General features: G+C 31.2%; 2 protein-coding genes across 2 annotated transcripts; one reads left to right on the top strand and one right to left on the bottom strand.

The window, feature by feature from the left end:
- Nucleotides 1–16,048: 16,048 nt before the first annotated feature.
- LOC129893011 (uncharacterized) lies at nucleotides 16,049–17,083 on the top strand. The gene is made up of 2 exons (XM_055968504.1): nucleotides 16,049–16,501; nucleotides 17,021–17,083. Exons 1-2 carry the CDS (start codon nucleotides 16,049–16,051, stop codon nucleotides 17,081–17,083), a joined length of 516 nt encoding a protein of 171 aa, XP_055824479.1.
- Nucleotides 17,084–22,665: 5,582 nt separating this feature from the next.
- On the bottom strand, nucleotides 22,666–24,485 carry LOC129893148 (ribonuclease-like storage protein). Its single transcript, XM_055968644.1, has 3 exons — nucleotides 24,179–24,485; nucleotides 23,394–23,899; nucleotides 22,666–22,915 (listed from the first exon to the last, which is right to left on the bottom strand). Exons 1-3 carry the CDS (start codon nucleotides 24,446–24,448, stop codon nucleotides 22,864–22,866), a joined length of 828 nt encoding a protein of 275 aa, XP_055824619.1. The 5' UTR covers nucleotides 24,449–24,485; the 3' UTR covers nucleotides 22,666–22,863.
- Nucleotides 24,486–27,890: the final 3,405 nt, after the last annotated feature.

Below are 27,890 nucleotides of genomic sequence, written 5' to 3'. Positions count from 1 at the left end.
AGAATTGATTATTTTTTTTTAAAATCCAAAAAAGAGGACTTCATCTTATCCATTCCATAACAAACTTTTGTCATGCCAATTTACCATAATTAATTTTTACTTTTTTTTTGGAAAGAAATGTATAAATCTTTTATTGGAAGGGCAAGAAAAAAATGATAAAGAAACACAAAAGCTACCATAAATTATTAAAATGGTCCTAATTTGGATGGACATGTAATGATCCATTAGATCGTTTTGAATATTAGAGATTTTTATTTCATAAAAGACTCATCTTGTAAATTTTAGATGAAATTTTGAACTATTTATTAACTAAAGTTATATAATTAATGGGTTAGCAAATTTAGTTGGAGGTTAGTGAGAATATTTTATTAAATTAGAAGTGGTTCAAATCCACTACTCCCTTAAATCCATGTAGTTAGAATAGATAAAATGGAAGTTGTTATTTTATAATTGGTATTGAAAAAGAAAATAGAAGAGAGAGTTGCCGGATATTGACATCGACGAAGAAAAAGCTACACTTCAAGATCAGGTAATGAATCTTTATTAAATTGATCTATTCATGACCCTTATAATATTATGGTGTCGAACATATATAGGTTAAATAATCTATCCTATACGGTCAATTCAATTTTCTTTCAATTAACTAGTGAAAATAATGGACTTTAGGACTGAATGTGTCAAAACTTTTGAATGCTAATATGGGTAATGATGAATAATCATTGGAAGTTACATATTAGGGCACACGGGTAATGGTAATGTGAAACATATATAGTTGGTGCATTTATGGTGTTCCCATGTACATATTTTGGCATTGTTAGAATGTTATTATTATTTTATTTTCATTTTGTAATATATTTATAAGTAACTTGCTCTCAATCTGAATGTACCAGTTGCTACGATACATGGTTTATTATTATTATATTATTAATTGGATCGTAAAGAAATTAACCTGCAATTGCATTGTCAGCAACAAATAAAATAATCAAAATCTATTTGTGGTCTTTTGAAATTGGGGCCAAGGTTTTAGTGGGTAATATGAGTGTATGCGGACTCGTTTGCTTATGAATATCATATACTTGATAGATTGGAAACGTGAGGCATAGAAGAAAGAAAAATCACCAGTGAATTAGTTTGCTTACTTCGGTTCTTTGATTGAGGTAGGTTATGATTTATTCAATATCATAGATAGACTCTTAATAGTGATTAATATTCATTGAGTACTGTATGAAGTTCACTATGCATTTAATTGTTGTGGTTTGGATGGTTGGTATGTTGTTGTGATTGGTCTGCAATTCCAAGACCGTAAAATCCATAATCTTGAACTTGCCCTATCGAAAGTGATGCCTTGAATAAAGAAAACTTGATGAAATATTGTTAATGAAGTGAAATATGATATTAAAGAATGATAAATTAATTATATTTGGATCGGAGTAACGTTCCGACACAGTATATTTGGATCGAGTATCACGTTTTGACATGTTATATTTGGATTGGGTGTCACATTCCGATATGATATATTTGGATCGGGTGTCATGTTCCGACACGGTATTATTGAATCAAGCATCACATTCCGCTATGATATATTTGGATCGGGTGTCACTAGCCGACACGATATTATTGGATCGGGTGTCACGTTCCGGCACGATAATAATAAATAAAAATAAATTAAAATGACTTAATGTTATCCAATCTCAAATAATTCATTTTCCAAAAGAGCGTGATGTGGAGGTCTGAGTACTCATGTGTGATCTTGATATTGTTGATTGGTTATGTAATTGTTCATTGTGTTATCACTTGATCTTGATCTTGTTGGTTGTCACCTGTTGAGTGCTATGGTTGATTTTCCGCTATTACTTTATGCATATTGATTTCTATTTCGAGTTGGTCGATGATACCTACTCAGTACATGTTGTCCTGTACTGACCCCTACTTGTATTTTTTGTTTGTTTTATTTTGTGGAATGCAGCGAGTGTTTCATCTACTTCGACTCGACCTCATCACTAGCTAGTGTCCAGCACATCAGGTTCTAGGGTGAGCTATTCCTTCTAGCTCGTGTTGGATTCTCTCGGGCTTAGCATGATGTCCTTAGTTTTCGGACACATTATATTATTTATTCATTTTGGTGTATGATATTTCTAGACTTAGTATTTTAGAATTAGATGTCCTTGAAGTGATGACTTTCAGGTTTTGGGAAAACGTATGTAATAGACTTTAGTGATTTTATTATTTCTTACTCTCATAAATTGAGTTTCTGCATTATTATCATATTTTATAAGTTGGAGTTTGTATCGTTGGTTCTCCCACCAAGGAGATTAAGTGTTGTGCCACTCATAACGCATTTTGAATCGTGACAAACTTGGCTCATTTGACAACGGATTTTAATCTTAGGAATAATGGACACAAATTATTAAAATGGTTCTAAAATTAAAATTCATTCCAAATATCTATCCGATAATGGACACGTTTTTTCCATTCAAGCTAAGAACAATTATTTTAAAAAAGAAAAAAAAACATGAATTTATATATGTGGATAAGAACCTAGAACTCAAAGTTTATAAAGTTAGAGTTCTTGAATGAAAAAAAAATATGAATAATGAGAAGTGGAATTTTGTTGAGTTGTTTAATAGTTTAAAATACTTTAATTAATAGCTCAATTAAGCCTAAGTATAAATTGAATTATTAGTCAAGTGATAAAGGCTTAAAGAACAACAACGGAGGATTTCGGGATCGGATTTGCTCTAATTTTCTTACCATATACGAATATCCCTTTATTCTTAAAAGAAACACACAGAATTTACCAAAAAAAATGTAAAAAAACGTTTATATTTGAACGTCCAAGAAAAACAAAAAGACAAAAAGACATAAAAGCTACAATAAATGATTCAAGTGGACCTAAAATTAAAATCAATTGCCAAACTGTCCATCCAATAATATTTTGTCATTTTTCAATACATATATAGACACGTTTTTCCCATTCAAGCATATATTTTATCATTATACTAAAAAGAATTGTCACATATTAATTATTTATTTTACTAAATCAAAAAAGTATTAATTAATTTTTTTCTATATTATCTCTGTAATTAATTCTTTTTAAAAGTATTTATATTTATTTGTAAAATTTTCAAAAAAAAAATTTAGGGATGAATTAGTAAAATTATCTTCTGATTTATGATTTATTAAACTCCGTGCAAATTGAAAATTAAAAGTGATGAACTAATATAGAATAAAATGAGTATATAAGAACGCTTAGAACTCAAAAGTTTCAAAATTAAAAAAAGATGAATAATGAGATGTGGAATTTTGTTGAGTTGTTTAATGTTTTTAAATACTTTAATTAATAGCTCGATTAAGCTTAAGTATTAACCGAATTATTAGTCAAGAGATAAAAGCTTAAAAACAAGAATGGCGGATTTCGAGATTTTAGTCTCATTAGCTACTCACTTTATTCCATATGAAGTAAATATTTAGGATTTTTTTATTGTTTAAAATAATTAAATGGTTCAAAGTTTAAGATGAATATTTGAATTTTTTTGCATATTTGTACTTTCCTTTAATAAAGTTTTATATTTTCTGCCCAAAGAAATCTCTCTTTTCTAAAAACAAATTTCTAAAATATCTCCCCTCAATATTCTCTCTTTTCTCTTTCATGATCTTTTTTCTCTTTTCTAATCTTCTTCCTAAAATATCTCCCATCAATATTCTCTCACAATTTTCTCCAAATACTTTCAAAACTAAAAAATAGCTTAAAGTCAAATCACTTAAAAATGAGTCAATCCAAACATCCACTAAATATTTGCGGAAAATTTCAAATTGGTTGATCTAAAGCAAATGTTTTTTTTAGGTACATGAAATCCTCTTTACGTCAAATGGCTTTCAACTCCTCTTCTGTAATAATTATTTTCTCGTCTGGATTTATTTCAAAACTATTATGTTAGTAGCATGGAAATTCAACAATTGAATTTTATCAAAGAAATAGCATATCCATATGAAAAATGCGTTAAATAATTGTAAGTGGTCCAATTTCTATAATAAATTCAAAATTCATAAGGGTGATGACAGATGGTTATGGATGTTAAATGGGCAGTGGTAATGGATGGTGGTGGTTGTGAGTAATAGTTAATCGTAATGATGGTTGTCAATAGCAAATAATATTGATGGTTGATAGTGGTTATTGATAGTAATAACTAATTATGGTGATGAATGATAGTAATAGTTAATGATGATGGTGAATAATTGAGATGATTAGCGATACAAATTGATGGTTGATTGTGGTGATCATCATTAGTATTGACTAATATATTGTGTGGTAATGTTTATTGGCAGTAATAATTGTAAATGATGATTTGACGTGGTGATTATTGTCATAGTAATTAACGGTGATATATGATAGATATGGTTGCAGATGACGGTTATGGATGATAGGTGTCTAGTTGATAATGATGGGTGTGGTTAGCAGTGAAAGTGGATGGTAGTACCTTCATGATATTAAGATTCTGTTATAGATTTTAAAATAAGAAAAGAAATGCATTTGATGATTTCGATATAAATAATTAACAATCAGACAAAAAAAATACACTTTATGACTAAGATCTATATAATTAAAATTAAGAAATTTATTAAGTATAAATAAATGAGACATTCAGTACAAAAAAAAATTGCAATAATTATTTAGCGGCAATAGTAAAATATGAGTATTTATATCTAGTACTCTATTTAAATGTTGTTAAAAGATTTTAGCGACTCTAAATTCAATGTCATTAACTCAAGCAGCGTTAATTTTTTTGTGATAATATCAAAAAAAATCTATTGCCACTAAATATATTTTTTGTTGTAGTGCTCAATCTAACCTGAAATAAAGTAAAAATTAATTACGTAGATCTAATTATGTACATTTTCATGTGAATGAAAGGTACTTCCAATGAGGGCCCGATTTATTGTCAAAATTATGATGCATCTGAATTCATGACCTCTCTCTCTGATTGAAGAAGAAGCAAAAAAAATGTGGATAGTTTTTATGGCTTTTTTTCTCGATTTTTATTTAAATACATGACAATACATTTGCAAACACATATTAGATTGATGATATTCCAGTATAATACTACTAAATCAATTACTATTCGAGAAAAAAAATTATACGTGATCAAGTTATATACATAACCAAAACTTGATTAAGCCCTAAATTTCAAAAATATAATAAATTCAACTTTATAGCTGATTAAAGATTTAATTAGGGCATTACTTTCTCAATATCAAATTATTTGTCGTGTTTTTCTCTTACACATCTTTGAAGAAAATATTAATTAAGAAAGGTTTTGACTATTTATCTTGATTTATGTCTTAAAATATAATCTCTCTTCATTTGATATTTATTCTAATTGATTACGAAGGGCAAAATGGGAAACAATTATTTTGGACTTTTAAAATAATAAATAGTTCGAGACAATATTTTTTAGAAAGTATGACAGATAATTTGAATTGAAAGAGTATTTATTTTGAGAAAATTTCACAAATAGTTATTATAAGTATCTTAATTATGTTCTTTAGCTACAATTTTCTTAATTTCGCTCTCTAGCTATAGTTTCATTTACAATGGATATTATAATGTGAGATTATAAAATTATGCTCCGTAAAAAAGATATTTTTACTGACGGAAAGGAACAAAAGTGCAAATGACCATTAAATATCAATAATGGAATTACATCAACACACGTTATTTTTCGAAGAATTAACTTAGATGGCAGCCCAATATGAGAAGCCCGATATATTAGCCCAATTTCGGCCCACGTGCAAAAGTTTTGGGACTTTTTACACTTTTAGCCACACTTGGCCGGATTGTTTGCACTCTATCGCCTATTACGACATTTTGTCACCATTTAAATAGTCACCTAAAAACTATTTGCTCATATGCCCTAATTTGCCTTATAAAAAATATTTTTTTATACTTGAAAATAATTTAATTTTAAATTTTTCTGTTTATCCTTTTTGCACGTTTTATGGCCACATAAATATCATCGTATGTTTAAGTACACAACCCAAAAGTCCTCTTTTTTTTTTAATAAAACCACAATGCTTAATTAAACATTTCACATAAACAAGAATTAAATGAGTAAATGGTATATCGATTAAGTCATATCCTAGTTTACCCCAGGAATTTTTATACTTAGAGATAATTTAATTTTAAACTTTGTATATTACTTCATTTGGTATGCTTTTATGACCACAAAATCTAATGGCATATTTAAAATTACTAGTTAGAAAACAAAATTAATAATACTTGCACTTCGTTGAGGTTTGGCTGGCCCCGACCCACCTCTCCAACCGACATAAGGAGTTTCTTAGGTTTGGCTGGTTACTACAGGAGGTTTGTTGAGGGATTTTCATCCATATCCTCACCATTGACTAAGCTGACTCAGAAGAAGGCTAAGTTTCAATGGTCTGATGCTTGTGAGAAAAGTTTTCAAGAGTTGAAAGCTAGATTGACTACTGCTCCAGTACTATCCCTACCCGAAGGAATGGATGGTTTTGTAATCTATTGTGATGCTTCAAGAGTTGGGTTGGGATGTGTATTGATGCAGAAAGGTAAGGTCATTGCCTATGCCTCCAGGCAGCTTAAGACTCATGAGAGGAACTACCCCACTCATGACCTTGAGTTGGCAGCTGTGGTATTTGCTCTTAAGATTTGGCGTCACTATCTTTATGGTGTACATGTGGATGTGTTCACAGACCATAAGAGCTTACAGTATGTATTCAGCCAGAAGGAGCTGAATTTGAGGCAAAGGAGATGGCTAGAGTTGCTCAAGGATTATGACATGAGCATTCTCTACCACCCAGGTAAAGCAAATGTAGTTGCTGATGCTCTTAGCAGGTTATCTATGGGGAGTACAACTCATGTGGAAGAGGAAAAGAAGGAGTTGGCAAAGGAAGTGCATAGACTTGCGCATTTGGGAGTTCAACTTATTGACTCTAGTGAGGGTGGTACAATAGTACGAAATGGAGCCGAATCATCTCTAGTTGCAGAGGTGAAAGAAAAGCAAGTTCAGGACCCTATTCTTCTTCAACTGAAGGATGAGGTTCACAAGCAGAAGGTAATGGCTTTTACCAAAGGGGGAGATGGAGTGTTGAGATATCAAGAAAGATTATGTGTTCCAAGTGTTGATAGTATTAGGGAGAGAATCATGAAAGAAGCCCATAATTCTAAGTATTCCATCCATCCAGGTTCAACAAAGATGTATCATGACTTGAGAGAAGTATACTGGTGGAGTGGAATGAAGAGAGATATAGCAGAGTTTGTGTCCAAGTGCCCAAATTGCCAACAAGTTAAAGTTGAGCACCAAAGGCCTTGTGGAGTGGCTCAGAATATAGAGATACCGGAATGGAAGTGGGAAATGATCAATATGGACTTCATTACCGGTTTACCACGAACCCGCAAACAACATAACTCTATTTGGGTGATTGTGGATAGGATGACCAAATCGGCCCATTTCTTGCCGGTTAAGACTACGAACACTGCAGAGGATTATGCCAAACTGTATCTTAGAGAGATTGTTAGACTGCATGGAGTTCCTTTGTCTATCATCTCTGATAGGGGAGCTCAATTTACTGCTCAGTTTTGGAAATCATTTCAGAAGGGCTTGGGTTCAAGAGTGAACCTTAGTACTGCTTTTCATCCGCAAACAGATGGCCAGGCAGAGCGTACGATACAAACTTTGGAGGATATGTTAAGAGCCTGTGTTATTGACTTCAAAGGTAATTGGGATGATCATTTACCTCTTATTGAGTTTGCATACAATAATAGTTTCCATTCGAGTATTCAAATGGCTCCTTATGAAGCTCTGTATGGGAGGAGATGTAGATCACCAATTGGTTGGTTTGAAGTTGGTGAAGCTGAGTTGATTGGACCAGACTTGGTTCACCAAGCTATGGAGAAGGTGAAAACCATACAAGAGAGGTTGAGGACTGCTCAAAGTCGCCAAAAATCCTACACTGATGTTAGAAGAAGAGATTTAGAGTTCGAAGTGTACAATTGGGTATACTTGAAAGTTTCACCCATGAAGGATGTGATGAGATTTGGAAAGAAAGGGAAGCTTAGTCCCCGCTACATTGGTCCTTATCAGATTATGAGGAGGGTAGGTAACGTAGCCTATGAATTGGAGTTGCCTCCAGAATTAGCTGCTATTCATCCCGTGTTTCACATCTCTATGCTTAAGAAGTGTTTGGGAGATCCTTCACTTGTTGTCCCAGCTGAGAGCATTGGGGTGAAAGAGAGTTTGAGTTATGAAGAGATTCCAGTTCAAATTCTTGATCGTCAGGTTCGCAAATTAAGAACTAAGGAAGTGGCATCTGTCAAAGTCCTATGGCGAAATCAATTTGTTGAAGAGGCTACATGGGAAGCTGAAGAAGATATGAAGGCTAACTATCCTCATCTATTTATGCCTTGTGATGACGATATTCAAGGTAATATTCCTTACTTCTACCTTTGAGTCGATGTTTATTCTTGAGTTTGAGTCATTAACCATTTGAGTATCGAAGTTGATGTATTGATGATATTCATTCCTTATGTCTCCTATTTTCATCTTCATTCGAGGACGAATGATCCCAAGGGGGAGATATTGTAACAACCCCTAAAATATTGTATGTCGGTATTTCAATTCTCGACAAAAATAATACAGCCTTTGTATTTTGGGCATAACGTTTCATAGGTTGGTCCAAATTAGGTGATTCAAATTTCTGGGTAATCACAACATCCTTACCTACAACTTTCATGAAGAACATAACTTCAAATTCGGAGTATAAGTAGGTCAAATAAATTAATCTTTGCAAGATATAGTGCTGTGACGGAATTGAGTGTTGATAGAAGAAAATTCATATATCACTGTAGGTTGCTCCAAATTGGTTGATTCTTGAACGATATGAAACTAGACTTCCATATCTACAATTCTTATGAAGAAACCAAATCCTAATAAGGAATTTATCTTATTCAAACGTAGCTTCGAAAATGAGTATTCTGTTAAAAAGAACTCATCTTACCTACCATGGAAACATCTAGATGCATTTGACATCATGCATGACATAAATTGTCCTCCATTTAACATCATCCATGACATCAATATATTCCATTAAATTTTTAGATTTTTCTTTATAATTATTTTATTTATTGTTAGGTCCCTCTTTCCCACCTATAAATACCCACCTTATTTCCTCATTTTATTCATCAAGCTTTCTTAAGTATTTCTTCTCTCTATATACTTCTTTTCAAATATAGTTTTAGTTTTAGTAGTATAAAAATACTACTCCGGTTATTCTTATACTTCGGGTAGTACACAAAACGCTCCGGCGAGGAAAAAAGGCTAGGGATCCAAGAGTATTCCAATTCGGAGTAAACCTTCGGATTTAAGGTATGTAAGGCTTTCATAGCATTGGATTGAGTTCGTCCATGCGCCCAATATTTAAATTTATTATAATTGAGTTATAGTTGAGTTTTATTCAAATCTTGAATTCTAGATGAATTAATTCTTCTTCTATTGAGTTTGATATATTTATGCATTAATATTATTATTATTGTTATCTCTCATATTATTGAAATTATTGTTCATGGCTACTTTCCCATGAATTCTAATTGATTTGATGTTCAGGAATATTTTTACATATGTTTTGAGTAAAGATGTTGGCTTTTTATTATTTTTATTGATAAAAAGAGAGTTATATGAATTAATACTATATATGTATTTTATTGAGTTTTGAAAGAGTAAAAGAGTTGAATTTGAATGAATTTGAGAAAAATGATATTTTGAGCAAGATGTTTTGATGAGATGTAAATGATGTTTTTGGAAGTATAATGATTGATGAACATGAAATGAGATGAGTTTGATGATTTAAATTAAAGTCCAATGAGACTAGATGCTGAGTTTAATATGAGCATATATTTTGGGAGTAGTATTGAGCACCGAGTTGGGTAAGAGTTTAATTGACTCAAACCCCAGAACTACGTAGCCAGCGTAGGATGGAGGCTATGCCTCTTAAGTCCCAAAAAGAGGACTTTGATGAATGGATCCAAGATGGTGATGTCCTTTACCCTGGCAAGGTATTGGATGGATGTGGCAACGACATCGCTTCGTTGTATCATCGCTAGCTCATAAGTGATGGTTGTCAGTTAGAGAAACTCCCAACTGAGTAAGCATTGCTTATTACTATTATTTTTATTATTATATTTTAAACTTGCATTACATATTCATGTTGAGATGATGTTGAGTTCTGAGCTGAGTTTTCTTGAGAGGAGTTTCTTGATATCTGTCCTTACCTTCTTGCCATTTTACATACTCGTACATTCCACGTACTGACGTCATTCGACCTGCATCGTTTTATGATGCAGATACAGGTGTTAGAGATCCTCAACAGGCGCATCGTTGAAGATCATTTCTTTTCAGCTATTTGGTGAGTCCTTCTTGTATTCGAAGGAACTCCTTATCCTTTTATTATTGTTGAGTGTGATGTTTCTTTTGAGGTAGCCATGGACATGTCATTGGCACCATATAAGAGTATTAGAGGCTTCATAGACAGAGTCTGATGATGTAATCGGAGTAGTTCTCCTTAGAAACTACTTCTTCTAAGAATTATATATTTTTCCTTTGATTATGACAATTCCACATTAGTATTATTAAGTCTTCCGCTGATGAACAAATGAGTAATGAGACCAAGTGGTTCTCTCGGAAGCCAGAGATGGTTTCTGAGTGCCGGCCACGCCTAGGGTACCCTCTCGGGGTGTGACAATTTAGTACTAGGAAATAAGAGTCAACATGATTGGAAACGAAATCTTAACCATCCAGAATTGTTGTGGAATGAATAGGAATTCTTACATTCAATTATAGGTCTCGAGTTTGAAAATTGGTTTATAAAAGAATCTTACTAGGAAACACTTCCCTTTTTATGAATTGTATTTACCATGAGTCTTAATTAATCGGTGCCCAATGTCGATAGTCGAGATTACATGGAAAACTAAAAGAAAAAAATTATAATATTCTACATTTTTGATTTTATATGTTACTCTTTCTCAATTAATGATTCTTTATATATATAAATATAAATTCCATCATTCAACAAACAGCATAATTACTAGAAAGACTAAATTGGCTACTTTTTGGAAGGACCATAATCATAATGGAATCAAAATAAACTAATTAAGCATGCAAATTAATTTCTTGTTACAAAATTGGTCAAACTTTGGGATAACATTGACTTTATTTGAGGAATTAAATACAAAATTGAACACTTTTTGACCTATGAAAAATAAGAAATACATTTACAAAGTACGAAAATATTAACATAACAAAAAGTAAAAGTAAAATAACATATCTAGTGGAATCTAATAAATTGAATCTAAAGAGGGTAATGTATATGCAACCTTACTCTTACATTACGAAAGATAATAGATTGTTTCTAATGCATTCTTGGTTTGAGCAACACATATAAAAAAGTGCAAGTAAAATAAATACTTTCGAGATGAAAATAACAAAAAGTGACAGTACAACAACAGTATATCTAATGTAATCTAACAAATAGAGTCTAAACAGAATGGTGTCCCTTGCTCGTACTTTTATGAAGGTACAAAGATTGTTTCCGATGTATTCTCAACTCAACATATATATAAAAAAGTGAAAGTTAAATAAAAATGTTGTACATAATGGATGTCCTTATCCACCTTTTCCTTCCCACCCAATTTTATCCCCCAACTTGATCCCTCAACTTGTTACGTTCTCTACATTTGCAATGGCTATAAAATAGCCATTACCGTAATACAATTACATAGAAGAGAAAAAAATCTCAACTCTCTTTCTTTCTCTTATTATCTCACATTCTTATTAATTTGTTAAATTAGTTTATTTTATAACATGTTATCAGCACGAGTCTCCATCACTTTGAACTATTTTAAGAAGGTAACAAAAATGTAAGAATTTTATTTTCTTAAAATGTCTAATATCTCTAAACTTGAATTTGTTGCTCTTAATATATCTGAAAAATGCTACTCATCATGGTCACTAGATGCCGAAATACACCTAGAATCGATGGGTCTGGCAGACACCATCAAAGATGACATTATGACATCTAGTCAAGACCGTGCCAAAGCCATTATATTTTTCTGCCACCATCTTGACGAGGGGTTAAAATTACAGTACCTCACATTAAAAGACCCTTAAACTGTGGAAGAATCTTAAAGAAAGATATGACCACCTGAAGTTGGTCATCTTTCCACAGGCACATCATGACTGGCTCAATTTGAGATTAATTGATTTTTAAAATATAACTAGATATAATTTTGCCTTATTTAGAATTATACCATAGTTAAATTTATGCGGAGAAGAAATCACTGAGGAAGACAAACTTGAAAAAATATACTTCACATTTCCACTCGCGAATATGCTCCTGTAGCAACAATATCGCGAAAAGGGTTTTAAAAAATATTCTAAATTATTTTCTCACATTTTTACTGCTGATGTCACAGCGAATTATTAATGAAAATCGTGATAGTCGGCTCGTTGATTCTTTGTCACTCCCTAAAGTGAATCAGACAAACTATAACCAACGTTAAATAGGTCATGGCCCCAGTTGTGGTCATGATCGTGGTCGTGGTCGAATAAAAAATTATAATAATGATACTCGTCTAGCACTGATAAATGATCAGCAATACAAAAAGAAGAGTGAAAAACAAGAAATTATACCAAAGAAAATTTTAGAAAGTATATGTCATAGATATAGAGGTATGGGGCACTGGTCAAAGACCTGCCGATCATCAAAACATCTGGTTTAACTATATCAGGCATCCTTGAAGAGGGCAGAAAATAATCTAGAGACAAACTTTATCTCTGAAGATAATATTGAGTTTATGCATCTGGATGTAGCTGATTTCTTTAATTTCTTACAGAAAATATGAATATTGATAATTCTGATAATATTTAAATAATTTTCTTTTTATTTTTCTGTACTAAATAATATATTTGTATTTTTCTAATTCATGTAAATAAATAAAATTTGTATAATGAACCATGTTTTAATTATAATATTTATCCTATTTCTTTTTCAAGAAAAATATGAATATGCCTCAAAGTTTGTTTGGATCAATAATCAATCATGAGAATATATGTGTAATAGTGGAACAACTTATGCCATTTTTAAAGACGAGTGTAACGCCTTGAAAAATTCCATGTCAAGACCCGAACCATCCTTCATAGGCGTATAGGCTTGAACCCGACGACTTCTAATTTCATATATGAGTTAGGTTCAATTTATAAGTAATTGAAGTGTGTTGGATGTGTTTAGGGGTCATAAGGGATCTCTAACACCAAGCCAAGTCCAAAGAATTCCCATCGACTAAGTTTCCGCAATGAGTTCGTGTAAGGGTCAACTTCAAACGACCATATCTCCTGGAATATACTGAACTCGGTGGACCACAACCTACCAAACTAAAGGTCTTTGAGTCTTCTTTCCAACGCCACCAAGATTGCAATTTTTGGATTTCGGAGTCAAAAGGTATGGCCATTTTACTACAGACTAGTACTATAGGAAATTCAGGCCTGGGCAAAATTCAGGCTTGGCGCTCCAGTGGTGCCCCATGCCACTATAGCGCCAGAAAATGGCCTCAGTAGTTTGGGACTTGGCGCGACGCACCACCATCAGATGTGCAAGTTTTTAGCCTATTTTGGCTTGGCGTTGGATTGAAAGTTTATGAAGCAAATGCCCATGATTAAGGGGGCCTTGAGAAATGATTGAATGATGATGAAAAGGCTTTTAGCCAAAGAAGGGATTCAACGTGAAAGGATAACTCTCACATAGTTCTATTAAATGAAATATTTAATGAGCTATTCTACGGAAAATGATTTAATGTCTAAAGTTATACAATGCTTATGCTATTATGATATTTAAATGTTATTCCGTGGGATTGACCTAGCACCGAATGTAGCATATAGATTGGGACTCGACCTAAGGGGTCCTTAAGTAAAGTCTCATGATGCATTAACTATGCGCCAACATAGGAGCCTTGTAGGCTAGTTAGGCTAGTGGATCCATAATTAGCCAATAAAGTTAAAGTTATAGAACGTTAAAGTTGACGGATTTCTACCCGGCAAGTAGACTCCCCGTGCCAATGTAGGGTGTTATGTTGGATTCCATGTAATAGCTCTCATGGTCTTAAATGTCGGTTAGGGTCACTTCCCCACAAAAAAATGAATATTTTAAAGTTTCCTATGATCATGTTTATTGCATTCGCTTATGCATATTGCTTATTCATGTTTTTCTTATGTTCTTCATTTCATAGCATACTCGCATACTTAGTACATTCAAAGTACTAACGCATACTCTTGCCTACATGATATTACCATGTAGGAACCGTCGCCGCTCCTCGATCTCCTCCGCGTGGCTAACTCGTATTAGTTGAAGATTTGCTAGTGGTGAGTTCCCATGTTTCGGGAATAACATCCCCTTTTTATTCTAAGCTTTGGTTATGTAGAATAGTAAGACTTTATTTAAAACATTTCGTGACACTTATATTGAGGGTGAGCTAGGGACATGTCTTAGCCCCTGCCAAGTCTATTAGTAGAGGTATGTTTGGACATAAATGGATAAATGTTTTTATTTCCGCTTATTATTTATCATTACTAATGAAATGCTTAATGAATGCTAAGAGGCTTGGGTGAGGTACCTTCGGGTGTCTCATTCGCCGTGTCGCATCTAGGCCCTAGGCTTGGGTTGTGACAACGAGAAATATTTTTCCTACTTGCTTAGAAGAAAAGCAAATGTTAGTACAATTTCTGCTAACTCGAAAATGATTAAAGGCTCTGAAAGAGCTACTATATTTCTGCCTAAGGGACAAAAATTGTTATAGAAGATGCATTATTCTCTTCTAAGTTCTCAAGAAACTTGTTAAAATTTAAAGATATACGCAAAAATGAATATCATGTTGAGACACTAAATGAAATGAATATTGAATACCTTGGTATAACCAAGAGTGTCTCAGGTCAGAAATATATTTTGAAAAAATTATTAATTTTATTGTCTGGCCTATATTATGTAAAAATTAGTGCAATTAAATCACATTTGATCGTAAACCAGAAGTTTATTGATCTAAATATATTTGTGTTATGACATGATCAAATAGGTCATTCTGGATCAATAATGATGAAACGAATTCTTGAAAATTCAACTGGATATTGCTTAAAGAACTTGAAGATTCTTACAAATAATGAATTTTCATGTGCTGCTTGTTATCAAGACAAATTAATTATCAGCCATTAACCCTGAAGGTTGACATCGAATTTTTTGACTTTTTAGAGCATATGCACGGAATATATGTGGACCTATTCATTCACCTAGTGGATTATTTAGATATTTTATGGTCCTAGTAGATACATCATCTAGATGGTCTCATGTGTGCCTCTTAATATCTTGCAACCTAGCATTTGCGAAGTTGTTAGTATAAATAATAAGATTAAGGGCACAATTTTCAGATTATCCAATTAAGGTTATTCGTTTTGATAATGCTGGAGAATTTACATCTCAAGCTTTTGGCCTTGCAGAGTCATTTATTAAGCGCCTATAATTGATAGCAAGACCTCTACTAATGAAAATAAAATTGTCGATTACTGTTTGAAGTCATGCTAGCTTAGATGCAACAACACTTGTACGTCTCAGACCGATAAATTATAATAAATATACTCCATCACAATTAGTATTTGATCATTAGATAAATATAATCCATTTACGAATTATTAGTTGTGCGGTATACATACTTGTAGCACCACCACACCGTACAAAGATAGGCCATTAACGAAGGTTGATATATATATTGGGTTTGACTCACTCTCCACAATTTGCTATCTTGAACCGATGATATTAGACTTATTTACTGTTCGATTTGTAGATTGTTGGTTTGATTAAACAACTTTTCCGCAATTAGGGGGAGAGAAAAAGGAACCCGAAAGACAAATTGCGTGGAAAGTTTCATCACTATCTCATTTTGATCCATGTATCCGCACATGTGTCATAGTTTGATACCGCGATGGTAGACAAACTCAGCCTTTTTTGGGCCTCTCTCACTAAACAAGATCCCAAAGACATGTGGAAGAAAGGTTGGAATACATATGGAACATTCATAATACAAAAGTTCAAAACTCCAACACAATATTTCATTAGGGATTCAAGATTGGCTAATGAAATTGGAGATTTATTACAATGTCATTTAATAAACTCAAATGGAATTGTCCCTTGTGACTCTGCTACATACAACAACGTTGAAATCTTGAACTCATTCAAACAAGTTGCAAGCAATAAGGATATGTCTTTCACTTGCAAAGACATTAATACAACTCATGCTTATTTGAATCAAGTTACATTTTGCTACACAAATGATGTAAAGATATTTGTGAATTGTCCAACTTCTGTCACTAACAAACGTTGTCGTATTCAAAACATTATTGTTCATCGTCCTTCACCTCCTGTTCCAGCTTCACAGGTACGTGCGACATTTAATGATAATAGATTTTTTTTTTGCAAAAATATTTAGCGATAATTATATTGAGTTAATGTCATTGCATCCAGAGTCGTTAAAGTCTTTATTGGCATTTATATAGAATGTTGGTTATAAATACTCATGTTTATATATTATTGCCGCTAAATTCCTTATTTTTATAGTGAGAGTTTAAGTAATTATACATATTGATGATAATGTAAAAAAAATATTAAAATTTAATTGGCCTTCCTTTTAGAAAAAGCAATTGTCCTGCAATACCTTGGGGAGCGGAGTGCTTTGCCCTAAGTCTTGCTCTCTCATCTTTTTTCCTCCTATATCAACTTGTAATTGACCCTTTCTTTTTTGCTTACTCTATCTGTTTGTCAAATTGATATCCAGACAGGCGAGTGATAGGGGTTATTGTTTACTAATAGATCTGTCTCCATTAGTATAACAACAACAAAAAAAAGCACAAAAGCACTAAGAGTCTTAGTCTAAGACAAGGCTCTTTTTTTTGTGCAGGCTCTTCTAATGAAAGGAGAAAAGCTTCCAGCCAATAGCTTATGGGAGAATCATCCGGAGTAGACGCTCTTGAATAACGGGTGGAGGCTGACGGGAGAGGTTGAGCACTTCTTTTTTAATTTGCTCAACTTATTCATTCATACTTTTTTGATCATCGATCCTTCTTTTCTCTGATTCTGCCAATGCGCGTGTAAGTTCTGCAATTTGCTGAGACATTGCAGCTATTCGAACCCCGTCAATGGTCTCGGCTTGACGCGATGATCCAATACCTTCTAAACCTGATTGGAGTCGTCGTACATTATTCCTAGAGCTCATTCCATATATTCAGCCCTTGTGGCTGACTCCAACCACTTTCTCTGTCCAAATTTGAGTGGACTGTTTAGGCGTTAGCTGAACCGAATCTCCCATCTCACGTATGTGCCGCTCATAATCTTGCTGCATATTAGAAAATAAAAGTTATAATCAATTAATTCATATAATAATTAAGTTCAAGTTATGATTAATTCAAGTTATAATTAATGAACTCATATATTAGTTAAGTTCAAGTTATGATTAATTCAAGTTATAATTAATTAATTCATATATTAGTTAAATTCAAGTTATGATTAATTCAAGTTCTAATTAATTAATTCATATAATAATTAAATTCAAGTTATAATTAATTAATTCATATAATAATTAAGTTCAACTTATAATTAATTCAACTTATAATTAAGTTCAAATTATAAATAATTCAAGTTCTAATTAATTCAAGTCAGATGTTCTAAGTTAAATAAGAAAAAAATTACATGTTTCAAGTATATACAAATTAAAGTTCTAAAATAGGAGTATTCAAGTATCTAATTAAAGTTCAAGTTAATGACAACATAAAGTTCTAATTAATTAGTTTTAAAGTCTAAGTTCTAGTTAATTCTAAAGCTTAAAGTATTCAAACATATACAAACCTAAAAAATTCAAAGTTCAACTTCCCAAATGCCTAAAGTTTAAGTTCATGACTATGAATGTGGTCTAACTCTAATTAGCTTAATTTGTTCATAAGTACTACAATTGAACAAGATTTTAAAAGTCAACAAAATTTCAAGTTCAAAGTTCTAAGTTCAAGTTTCAAAATTCAAGTTCTAAGGTCAAGTTCTATATTATATTCAAGTATCCTAAAATTCAAACATCTAAGTCTTAATTAGTTCCAAAGTCTAAAGTTCACAATTTATACAAACCAAAAAAATATTCTAAGCTCAAAAATCTTAATGTCCAAGTTCATAACTTGAATATCTTCCAAACATCAAAAATCATTCAACCCAATGTTTTTCTAACTTGAATATCTTCCAAACATAAAAAAATTTTAAATTCTAATTTCTAATTAGTTCATGTTCTAACCGTAATTTTATCTTCAAAAACACTTCAAGTCCAACTAACACAATACCCAATTCACAATCTAATTAAAAATAAACCACAATTCATACTAAGGCCCTAAAATTTTTATTCACATTCTCACTTCAAGAACTAACCAACTTAACATAACATTTGAATATCAACAACACTTTAATTCCAACTACAAAAAATATATGTAATTCACAATTTAATTCAAAAAAAAATAATCCCAACTCAAACAAAGTACCTAAAATCTAATTTCTAACATTCACCAATTCAAAATCACACATACAAATTAACTATGTTAATAACATACATTAAATAAATTAAATAAAATAAATTAACTAACAAATGAATAAATTAATATTTTTTTTTCAAAATTAAAACCCTAAAACTAACTAACCTTATTAACAATACGGAGAGAGAGAGAGAGGTTGACAGTGGGGAGGGGCGGCGGCAACAAAGACGACGGGGAGGGCGTGGCGGCGGAAGCAGCGACTGGCGGCGAGGGGTGGAATTTTTAGAAAGAAGGGGGAGGGTTTAGAGAGAGAGAGAGAGAGCAAAAATGAAAAAAAAGTCGAGTCTCTGTTCTGAAATATTTTAGATGGAGCGACGGACAGTGTCGCTCTGTTCGTCGCTTTTTAAAAATATTTGACCACCTTTGACCAAATAAGCGACGGACTTAGAGACGCTGTCCGTCGCTTATTTCAAAAAAAAAATGATGAATAAAATATAATAAAATACGACGGACGGAGAAGCAATATTAAAATTATATTTAATTATTTTTAATTAAAAGCGATGGACTCTGTCGTTATGTTTATTTTATAATTAATTTTTAAATATATTTAAAAAATCCGCCAAAAATAGTGACGGACATATAGTCTCTATCCGTCGCTATTTATAAAAAAAATATTGTTTTTTTTTAAAAAGCGACGGGGTGCGTCTCAAATTTCATTGCTTTTTTGAGCAACGCAATCCGTCACTTTTTTTTACAAGTTTTTTAGTAGTGAAAGACTTTATAATAAGTATATTTTTTAGAAAAATGATAAAACTTAAACATTTGAAAATTATATACATCTGCATATAAAAAAAAGTAAAAAATTTATCAAATTACTAAGTAAAGGTAGAAATTCATTTAAAGAGTAAATTAACATGGATTGTTTATCTTTACGAAATTCTAATTAAATTAAAACAAATTAAAATTAATATCTAAGCAAGCATAAATATCATAAGTAAATAAATTATTACAATCCGAATCAATATAAGTAAACAATAAATAACACATGAAAATATTGTCCGACACTTAGTTTCTGTACGTCTGGACTAAGTTGTTGGGTCATCTGCGTTTTGGGCCTTAAATACAATTTCAATGTAAATCGTAGTTGTATATACACTGTATATCGGACTGTATATATACTCTATACAGTGTATGCAATATTATTTCTGTATATCAAACTGTATACACATAGTATACCACCTGTTTGTTCCCTGTATTTGTTGTATATCACTGTATATCAGTGTATATGACACTGTTTCCACCTATATTCCGTGTATACAATCCAATATCATTATTCAAACCATGTATATTAGCTTCTTTCCATGTATCATTTTATTAGCAATTCGAGCAAGATCATGAAAGACTCAAAATTTAATGACATGCAAGGATGGAGTCCAAAGATGGACACGAATTGATATCACATGCACCAAAATAAAATTACATAAGCATTTACTCATTTTAAGCTAAACCAAGAAATATATCATGATATTTTAAATTATCAAATTAATGGGCATCTTAAAAGTGACTAAAAACATTCATATACGTAGATAAAGGAAAGGAAAGAAGAAATATATTCAAGTAACTAAGGAACACGGATTTAATATATACGCTATACTAGCTAAAATTTTAAAGAAAGAATTAAATCAATTAGGCCATGAAAGTTCTAATTAAATAACAATTTTAAGCATATTTTTGTTATCTAAATCATGTTAAAAGAAGAAATTAAAAACATAAAAATCTATATTATCAAAGATAACTATTTGGAAAAATAATGAACAAAACTAAGATCTTTCATAAAATAATCCTAACACATGATACCTAATTAACCCTAATACATGCTAAGTATAAAAAATTTATATCATTAATCTAATTATTTTTAATACGCACTAACTAAAAAAAAGACTACGAATCAATTAAATATAAAACATGAAATAATTAAATAAAATAAAGTTGAGAAAAGAGAATGGGAGCCTTGAATAACTGGTAAAGTTGTTGTCATGTGACCAGGAAGTCACGGGTTCAAGCCTTGAAAACAGCCTATGGCAGAAATGCAAGGTAAGACTACGTACAATAGACCCTTGTGGTCAGACCCTTCCTCGGATCCTGCGCATAGCGGGAGCTTTAGAGCACCGGGCTGCCCTAAATCTGAGAAAAGATTTTATCTTTTTCTAGGCAGCGAGACTGAAGACGACGAGCGGAAGACAACTTCACCACCACCCAAGAGCTTGATAGAACTCCAATCCACAAAAAAGAAAAATTGAAAATTTAGACTCGAACCTTCGTGGGTTCGATGTTATAAGAACACTGTTCTTAGCCTAAATTTTGACTTCAATCTCCTATTTTCCTTGAAGAAAAATATAGATTGAAAGCTAGAAATTTTTACAAGGTAGCTAAAAAACCACCACTTCTTCTTTTTTCTTAATAAGAATATGATTCTTTATATAGGCTCCAAAAATTTCAAATCCTTCAAGGATTTTCGATGTGAGAGATTATGATTTTTTATTAGAAAAAAAACTAAAAATTTCAAAAATGCAAACTATAATTAAACTAACCTAACTAACATTGTATTTAGTTAAAATGAAATATTTTTGAGATGATTTTCGAATAACTACATAAATAGTAATCAAAGATATAGTTATATAGAAATATGTATATTATACTAAAATTTATAAAAAGATAAAAATAGTTATCAATTAGTCCAAGGTACCCATTAAAAATTTATGGGGTAAGTCTTTTATAAAATAAAAAGCCCTAGTATTCAAAACGACCTAAAGGGTCATTACATATATGTTGGGTTTGACTCACCCTCCATAATTTGCTACCTTTAATCGTTGACATGAGACTTATTTACTGTTCGATTTGCAGATTGTTGGTTTGATGAAACAACTTTTCCGCAATTAGGGAGAGAAAAAAAGGAACCCAAAAGATAAATTGCGTGAAAAATTTCATCACTATCTCATTTTGATCCATGTACCCGCACATGTGTCACAGTTTGATACCGCGTTGGTAGACAAACTCAGCCTGTTTTGGCCCTCTCTCACTAAACAATATCCCAAAGACATGTGGAAGGAAGGTTGGAATACATATGGAACATGCATAATACAAAAGTTCAAAACTCCAACACAATATTTCATTAGGGCTTCAAGATTGGCTAATGAAATTGGAGATTTAGTACAATGTCATTTAATAAACTCAAATGGAATTGTCCCTTGTGACTCTGCTACATACAACAACGTTGAAATCTTGAACTCATTCAAACAAGTTGCAAGCAATAAGGATATGTCTTTCACTTGCAAAGACATTAATACAACTCATGCTTATTTGAATCAAGTTACATTTTGCTACACAAATGATGTAAAGATATTTGTGAATTGTCCAACTTCTGTCACTAACAAACGTTGTCGTGTTCAAAACATTATTGTTCATCATCCTTCACCTCCTGTTCCAGCTTCACAGGTACGTGCGACATTTAATGATAATAGATTTTTTTTTTGCAAAAATATTTAGCGATAATTATATTGAGTTAATGTCATTGCATCCAGAGTCGTTAAAAAGTCTTTATTGGCATTTATATAGAATATTGGTTATAAATACTCATGTTTATATATTATTGCCGCTAAATTCCTTATTTTTATAGTGAGAGTTTAAGTAATTATCTATATTGATGATAATGTAAAAAAAATATTAAAATTTAATTGGCTTTCCTTCAAGAAATTCAATAGCTAATTTGCGTTGTGGAGGGTCAAAATTGGGTGTCAACATATATGTATCAGAATGTGTCACCTGATCCAATATATATATCGAAACGTGACACTCAATCCAATATATATATCAGAACGTAAATTAATTCATGAATTTTAGTCCAATGAGTTAGTTGGTATGTTAGGTTATTATTATTCTTTTCCCGAAATAAGACAAAACTTTGATCCAACACATTTACTATATTAAAAGCAAAAAGATTAATTATGTAAACAAACATGAACTACGCTGCAAATCAATGTCAAATAAGAGAGTAGAATAAACGTTTTATTCAATATAGTACTGCATATATAACTATGCATTAATTTCACACGTCATGTGTTACAACATATTCCATACTCTCTTTTTAATAACAACAATAATAATAATTCAAAAGTGAGAATTAATCTCAGCCATTGAATATTTTATTCAACTCATGATTATCAAATGGGGGATATATTCATATATTTCCCATTGGTTTCTTCCATTTATCCATCAGCGGCAGATACGGCCTACAAAGAATTATATAATTAAACATTAATATAAAGTTAAATCGGTAAGTATTTATTTGTATTCAATTGTTAAATCAAATCAAATAATTTAACCATGGTACATAGTCTTTAAACTGAGATCCAATATGTATTACTTAATCATAGTTAATTAATACAAGTGTACGTGTGTGAATAAGTAGTTAAGTACTCCTTTTCTCGTGATTTATATCATATTTTATATTTTTTTAAATTCAAACTATATAAATTTTGATCAATATTTTAAAATATAGTTTTAATCATATACATTAACATGAGATATAAAAATTATAACTTATAGTGGTATTAATTTTTCTTATAAAAAAAGTACTTTTCATAAAAAAAAATTAATATTTAAATTTTAGTTTTAAAATATTGAATCAATCTAATATTTCAATTTAACTTCAAACAACAAACATACCAAATTTAAATAACTTTTTACTAGGTTAATGAAAATCGTTACCGTATTTGATCATTTGGAAGAGGGAGCATAATTTCATCAGGGCAACTTGCTGGATCAGCTTCTAATGGACATGAAATGTATTCAGTGCCCTCTAGATTAGTGCACAAGGTAACCTCACTCAATAAGTAACCATTGATTCCATGATTTGTTGGAACACAAGAGAGGTAAATATTACGCGATGGTGATCCAGAAGAAGGACGAGGGGGAGAACGTTGACGAATTAGAGAAGGAAATTCATCAAAGACACTTTGGATAGCCTCAACAATATCTTCTTTTCGATAAGCCCTATTATCACTTGGAAAAATCCCTCTTTTTATCAAGTAATTGAACAAGTTGCCATGTTCAGGCAAGTGATTGATATGTATTGCTGTGTGGAAGTACTCTTCAGGTGTTGTTCTTGCACACGATCCATGGGCTCGCCACTGGCGCTTCCAGAACTCCGTCTCATCATAATCTTCTCTAAGCGATGGCCAGAATGTTACGAGTTTATCTCTGATTGGTTCAAACTACAATGTCATAAAAAAAAAGTAATATTTACACAATCAGATCGCATTACGCACTTGCATGTAATGTAAATATCTTTATGATAACTAACCTACTATAACAGATTGAAATTGCATTATTATAAGGTAAATAACATGCATGACTTTAATAAGAATGTAGTGTTTACACTATAATTAAGGATGTCTATAAAAAGTAGTATCATCCCTTATTGTTTTGTACTATCTGTTTGTCAGTGCAGAAAACTTAAAACTCTCAAAAAGTAAACAGTAATTAATATATACCAGCGCATTCCAATTTGGCTCTGTGTTCGAGCAATATTTAATGCTAAATCCTTCTTCATCTGCTGGCATAAGGCCATGCAGTGTGAATTGATGTTGAGGAATTGGTACTTTGCACCAACCTTCTTCTTCGTGATTCAATTGAATACAGAAAGTAGGTGGCCATTGAAGCACATACTTCAAGAGTGCTGGATTTTGAGACTCAACAGAAAATGTTATTTCAAGTAGCAAAATGAGAACAAGAAAAAAGAAGGGAAGTTCCATCTTCTTCATGTTGGGTTGAGTTGAGTTGATTGTAGAAAATGGAGTGAGATCTCAACAACATTATATAGAGAGTGACGTGAATAGTTTTTAGGTTATCAACACTCTCTCTTCCGTCTCAAATTATGTGATATTTTTCATTTTTTTTGAAAGTTAGTGTGACTAATCTTTGAAGTTAATTAATAACATTAATTGGATTTGATCAACTCAATATTTTAAAAATAGAATTTAGATGTTTAAAAACTATACGCAAATTACTATAAGTTGCAATTCATCTCATTTTAATATGATTAAAATAAAAATAATGTTAAAATATGGCTAGTCAAAGTTTACATCGTTTGGATTTTAAAAAAAAACAAAAAGTGCAATATAAATTGGGACAAAAGGAATATATTAATTTTTTTGTGTAATATCCTGCAAACCACACAGAGAATGTAAGCCGCACTAGGCAAGTCCTATGCGACAGGTTAGACTCGGAAGACACTGATGAGGGTGGATCGACCCTGGGTCATCTGTGTGGATGACCACCCTCCAAACAAACTTAGCCATCCCAAAGATAGACAATTAAATATGAAGCGTTATGATCGATGAGGATCGATCCACTACAAAAAATAAGAATTAGCAACGTATAATTTCTCTCGCTTAATAACAAAATTTGTCGCTAGTCCTATTTAATTTAACAATAAATTAGCCATGCACAATTAAACAAATTAAAATTATTTTACCAAAAGAATAACGACAAAATTCATAACCATTTGGTAATAATGATCACTTAAAGTAATATCTAGCTTTTCTCTCTTCCTACATTCATCAAGTTTTCACTTTTCAGTAACCAGTTATTTATTAGTTTTAAGATTTTTGTTAACCTCTTGAAAAGAGTTTGATAGCCTTAATTATAAGAATGAACCATGTTACATGTTACTTCTTTTGTTTGGTTTTATTTGATATTGTTTGACTTTATACAATGTTTAATAAAGAAAAAAAATTCAGAAATTTGTGATTTTAAATATGATATAACATTTATATAGCTATAAAGCTTTTGAAATTTGTGATTTTAAATATGTCACAATATTTGTTCGCTTATAAAAAACTTTTCATTAAGGAAATAATATCACGGTCCAATCCCATGATACGTATTATTCGTTTTGATCAAATAGAAGCTCAGTAGGGGTAGAATCATGTTGTCTTGCCTTGCGAGAGTTTTGACTTGTTAGTGCCTACCCTTGTAGTTCTTTCCATATGTTATTTATTGTGTTTCGATTGTCACAATATTTTGTTTTTGTTGTTGTTATTGTTTCTTTCTTATAGACTTTACACTATTTTTCTTATTAATTGTTATGTTTTCCCATTGTTTTCTTTTTTTTCTTTACTTGGATTTGATGCACTCGAGTCGGGGGTCTTTTAAAAACAGTCTCTCTACGTGTTTCTATGAGGTAGTGGTAAGGTTTGTGTACACTATAACCGCACCCAAAGGAATTTCACAGGGTATGTTGTTGTTGTTGTTGATTATATGTCATTACGAATTTTCAAATATACATAATTTTACAATGATCAATGATCCCATAAATCTATAATAATACATACGAGTTAATATAATCCTCTCACATGGTACGAACAATTTCTTCACGTCGATCATGAGTCATTTTTATAAATTTTAAATTATGATTTTTTTTTACAAAAAATAAAATTATTGATCAAAGTTTAACTACTCACTTTATTCAATATGAAGTAAATATTTAGACTTTTTTCATTCTTTAAAACAATTGAATGGTTCAAAGTTTAAGATGAATATTTGAATTTTTTTGCATATTTGTCCTTTCCTTTAATAAAGTTTTATATTTTCTGCCCAAAGAAATCTCTCTTTTCTAAAAAAAATTTCCTAAAATATCTCCCCTCAATATTCTCTCTTTTCTCTTTCCTGATCTTTTTTCTCTTTTCTAATCTTCTTCCTAAAATATCTCCCATCAATATTCTTTCACAATTTTTTCCAACTACTTTCAAAATTAAAAAAGAGCTTAAAGTCAAATCACTTAAAAATGAGTCAATCCAAACATCCACAAAAAATAAAATTATTGATCAAATTTTAAATTATAAAAAATTTAAAGTCACAAAATTAGAAACTAAAATTCGACCTTTTAGACAAATTTGGATTTGACAGAAAAATTTCAATGAAGTTAAAGTTTCACTCAAAATATCATTAGCACATGAGAGTTTTGAAATTTGACGAATCATGTCGAATTGGATATTTACAAGATGGTTACACTGCAAATAAAAATGATAATATTTAAAATAAAAATACTAACATAGATATTTACAAGATAACATTATATGGTGTTATTACTTGTATAAAAGCTATAATAAATGATCCAAGGGGCCTAAAATTATCAAAAAGTTACTTTCTTTATATGATAAAATAGTCATGTCAATCATTATTAACTAATAAATATGCCAAGTTAAAATATGACAAATAAAACTGATCGGAGAGAGTACGGTAAATAATCCAAATGGTCCTAAAATTTGTGGTCACAAACGTACATCCACTAATAGCTAATCAATAGACACGTTTTTTCCATTCAAGCTAAGAACAAAAAAAAAAAAGACAGTAAACTAAACTAAAAATAAGTAAATTAAGAAAGTTTAGAAAGTTAGGATTCTTGAATTAAAAAATGATTATAAGATGTGGAATTTTTCTTGAGTTGTTTAATGGTTTTAAAGACTTTAATTAATAACTCGACTAAGCTTAAGTATTGATCGAATTATAAGTCAACAGATAAAAGCTTAAGAACAAGAATTAGAGGATTTCGAGAAAAGATTTGTTCTGATTTTTTTATCATATCTCAATATTTCTTTGTCTTAAGAACAAGAATAGAGGATTTCAAGATAACATTTGCTCTGATTTTCTTATCATATCTGAATATCTCTTTGTCTTAAGAACAAAAATAGAGAATTAATTATTTTTTTTAAAACTCAAAAAAGAGGACTTCATCTTATCAATTCCATAACAAACTTTTGTCATGCCAATTTACCATAATTAATTTTTACTTTTTTTTTGGAAAGAAATGTATAAATCTTTTATTGGAAGGGCAAGAAAAAAATGATAAAGAAACATAAAAGCTACCATAAATTATTAAAATGGTCCTAATTTGGATGGACATGTAATGATCCATTAGATCGTTTTGAATACTAGAGATTTTTATTTCATAAAAGACTCATCTTGTAAATTTTAGATGAAATTTTGAACTATTTGTTAACTAAAGTTATATAATTAATGGGTTAACAAATTTAGTTGGAGGTTAGTGAGAATATTTTATTAAATTAGAAGTGGTTCAGATCCACTACTCCCTTAAGTCCATGTAGTTAGAATAGATAAAATGGAAGTTGTTATTTTATAATTGGTATTGAAAAAGAAAATAGAAGAGAGAGTTGCCGGATATTAACATCGACGAAGAAAAAG

The sequence above is a fragment of the Solanum dulcamara genome, chromosome 6, assembly GCF_947179165.1.
Source record: "Solanum dulcamara chromosome 6, daSolDulc1.2, whole genome shotgun sequence".
In the NCBI taxonomy this organism is placed as follows: domain Eukaryota; kingdom Viridiplantae; phylum Streptophyta; class Magnoliopsida; order Solanales; family Solanaceae; genus Solanum; species Solanum dulcamara.
Note: the sequence above shows the minus strand (reverse complement) of the source record. Positions and strands in the feature narration are given on the sequence as shown.

Bases quoted from the DNA above. Each gene is read 5' to 3' on its own strand.
- LOC129893011 (XM_055968504.1), top strand. From the start codon at position 16,049: ATGGTAGACAAACTCAGCCTTTTTTGGGCCTCTCTCACTAAACAAGAT. The intron at 16,502-17,020 runs GTACGTGCGACA...TTTTTTGTGCAG, and splicing joins CTCCTGTTCCAGCTTCACAG to GCTCTTCTAATGAAAGGAGA.
- LOC129893148 (XM_055968644.1), bottom strand. From the start codon at position 24,448: ATGAAGAAGATGGAACTTCCCTTCTTTTTTCTTGTTCTCATTTTGCTA. The intron at 23,900-24,178 runs GTATATATTAAT...ATGACATTGTAG, and splicing joins AGCCAAATTGGAATGCGCTG to TTTGAACCAATCAGAGATAA. The intron at 22,916-23,393 runs GTAACGATTTTC...AATTCTTTGTAG, and splicing joins CTTCCAAATGATCAAATACG to GCCGTATCTGCCGCTGATGG.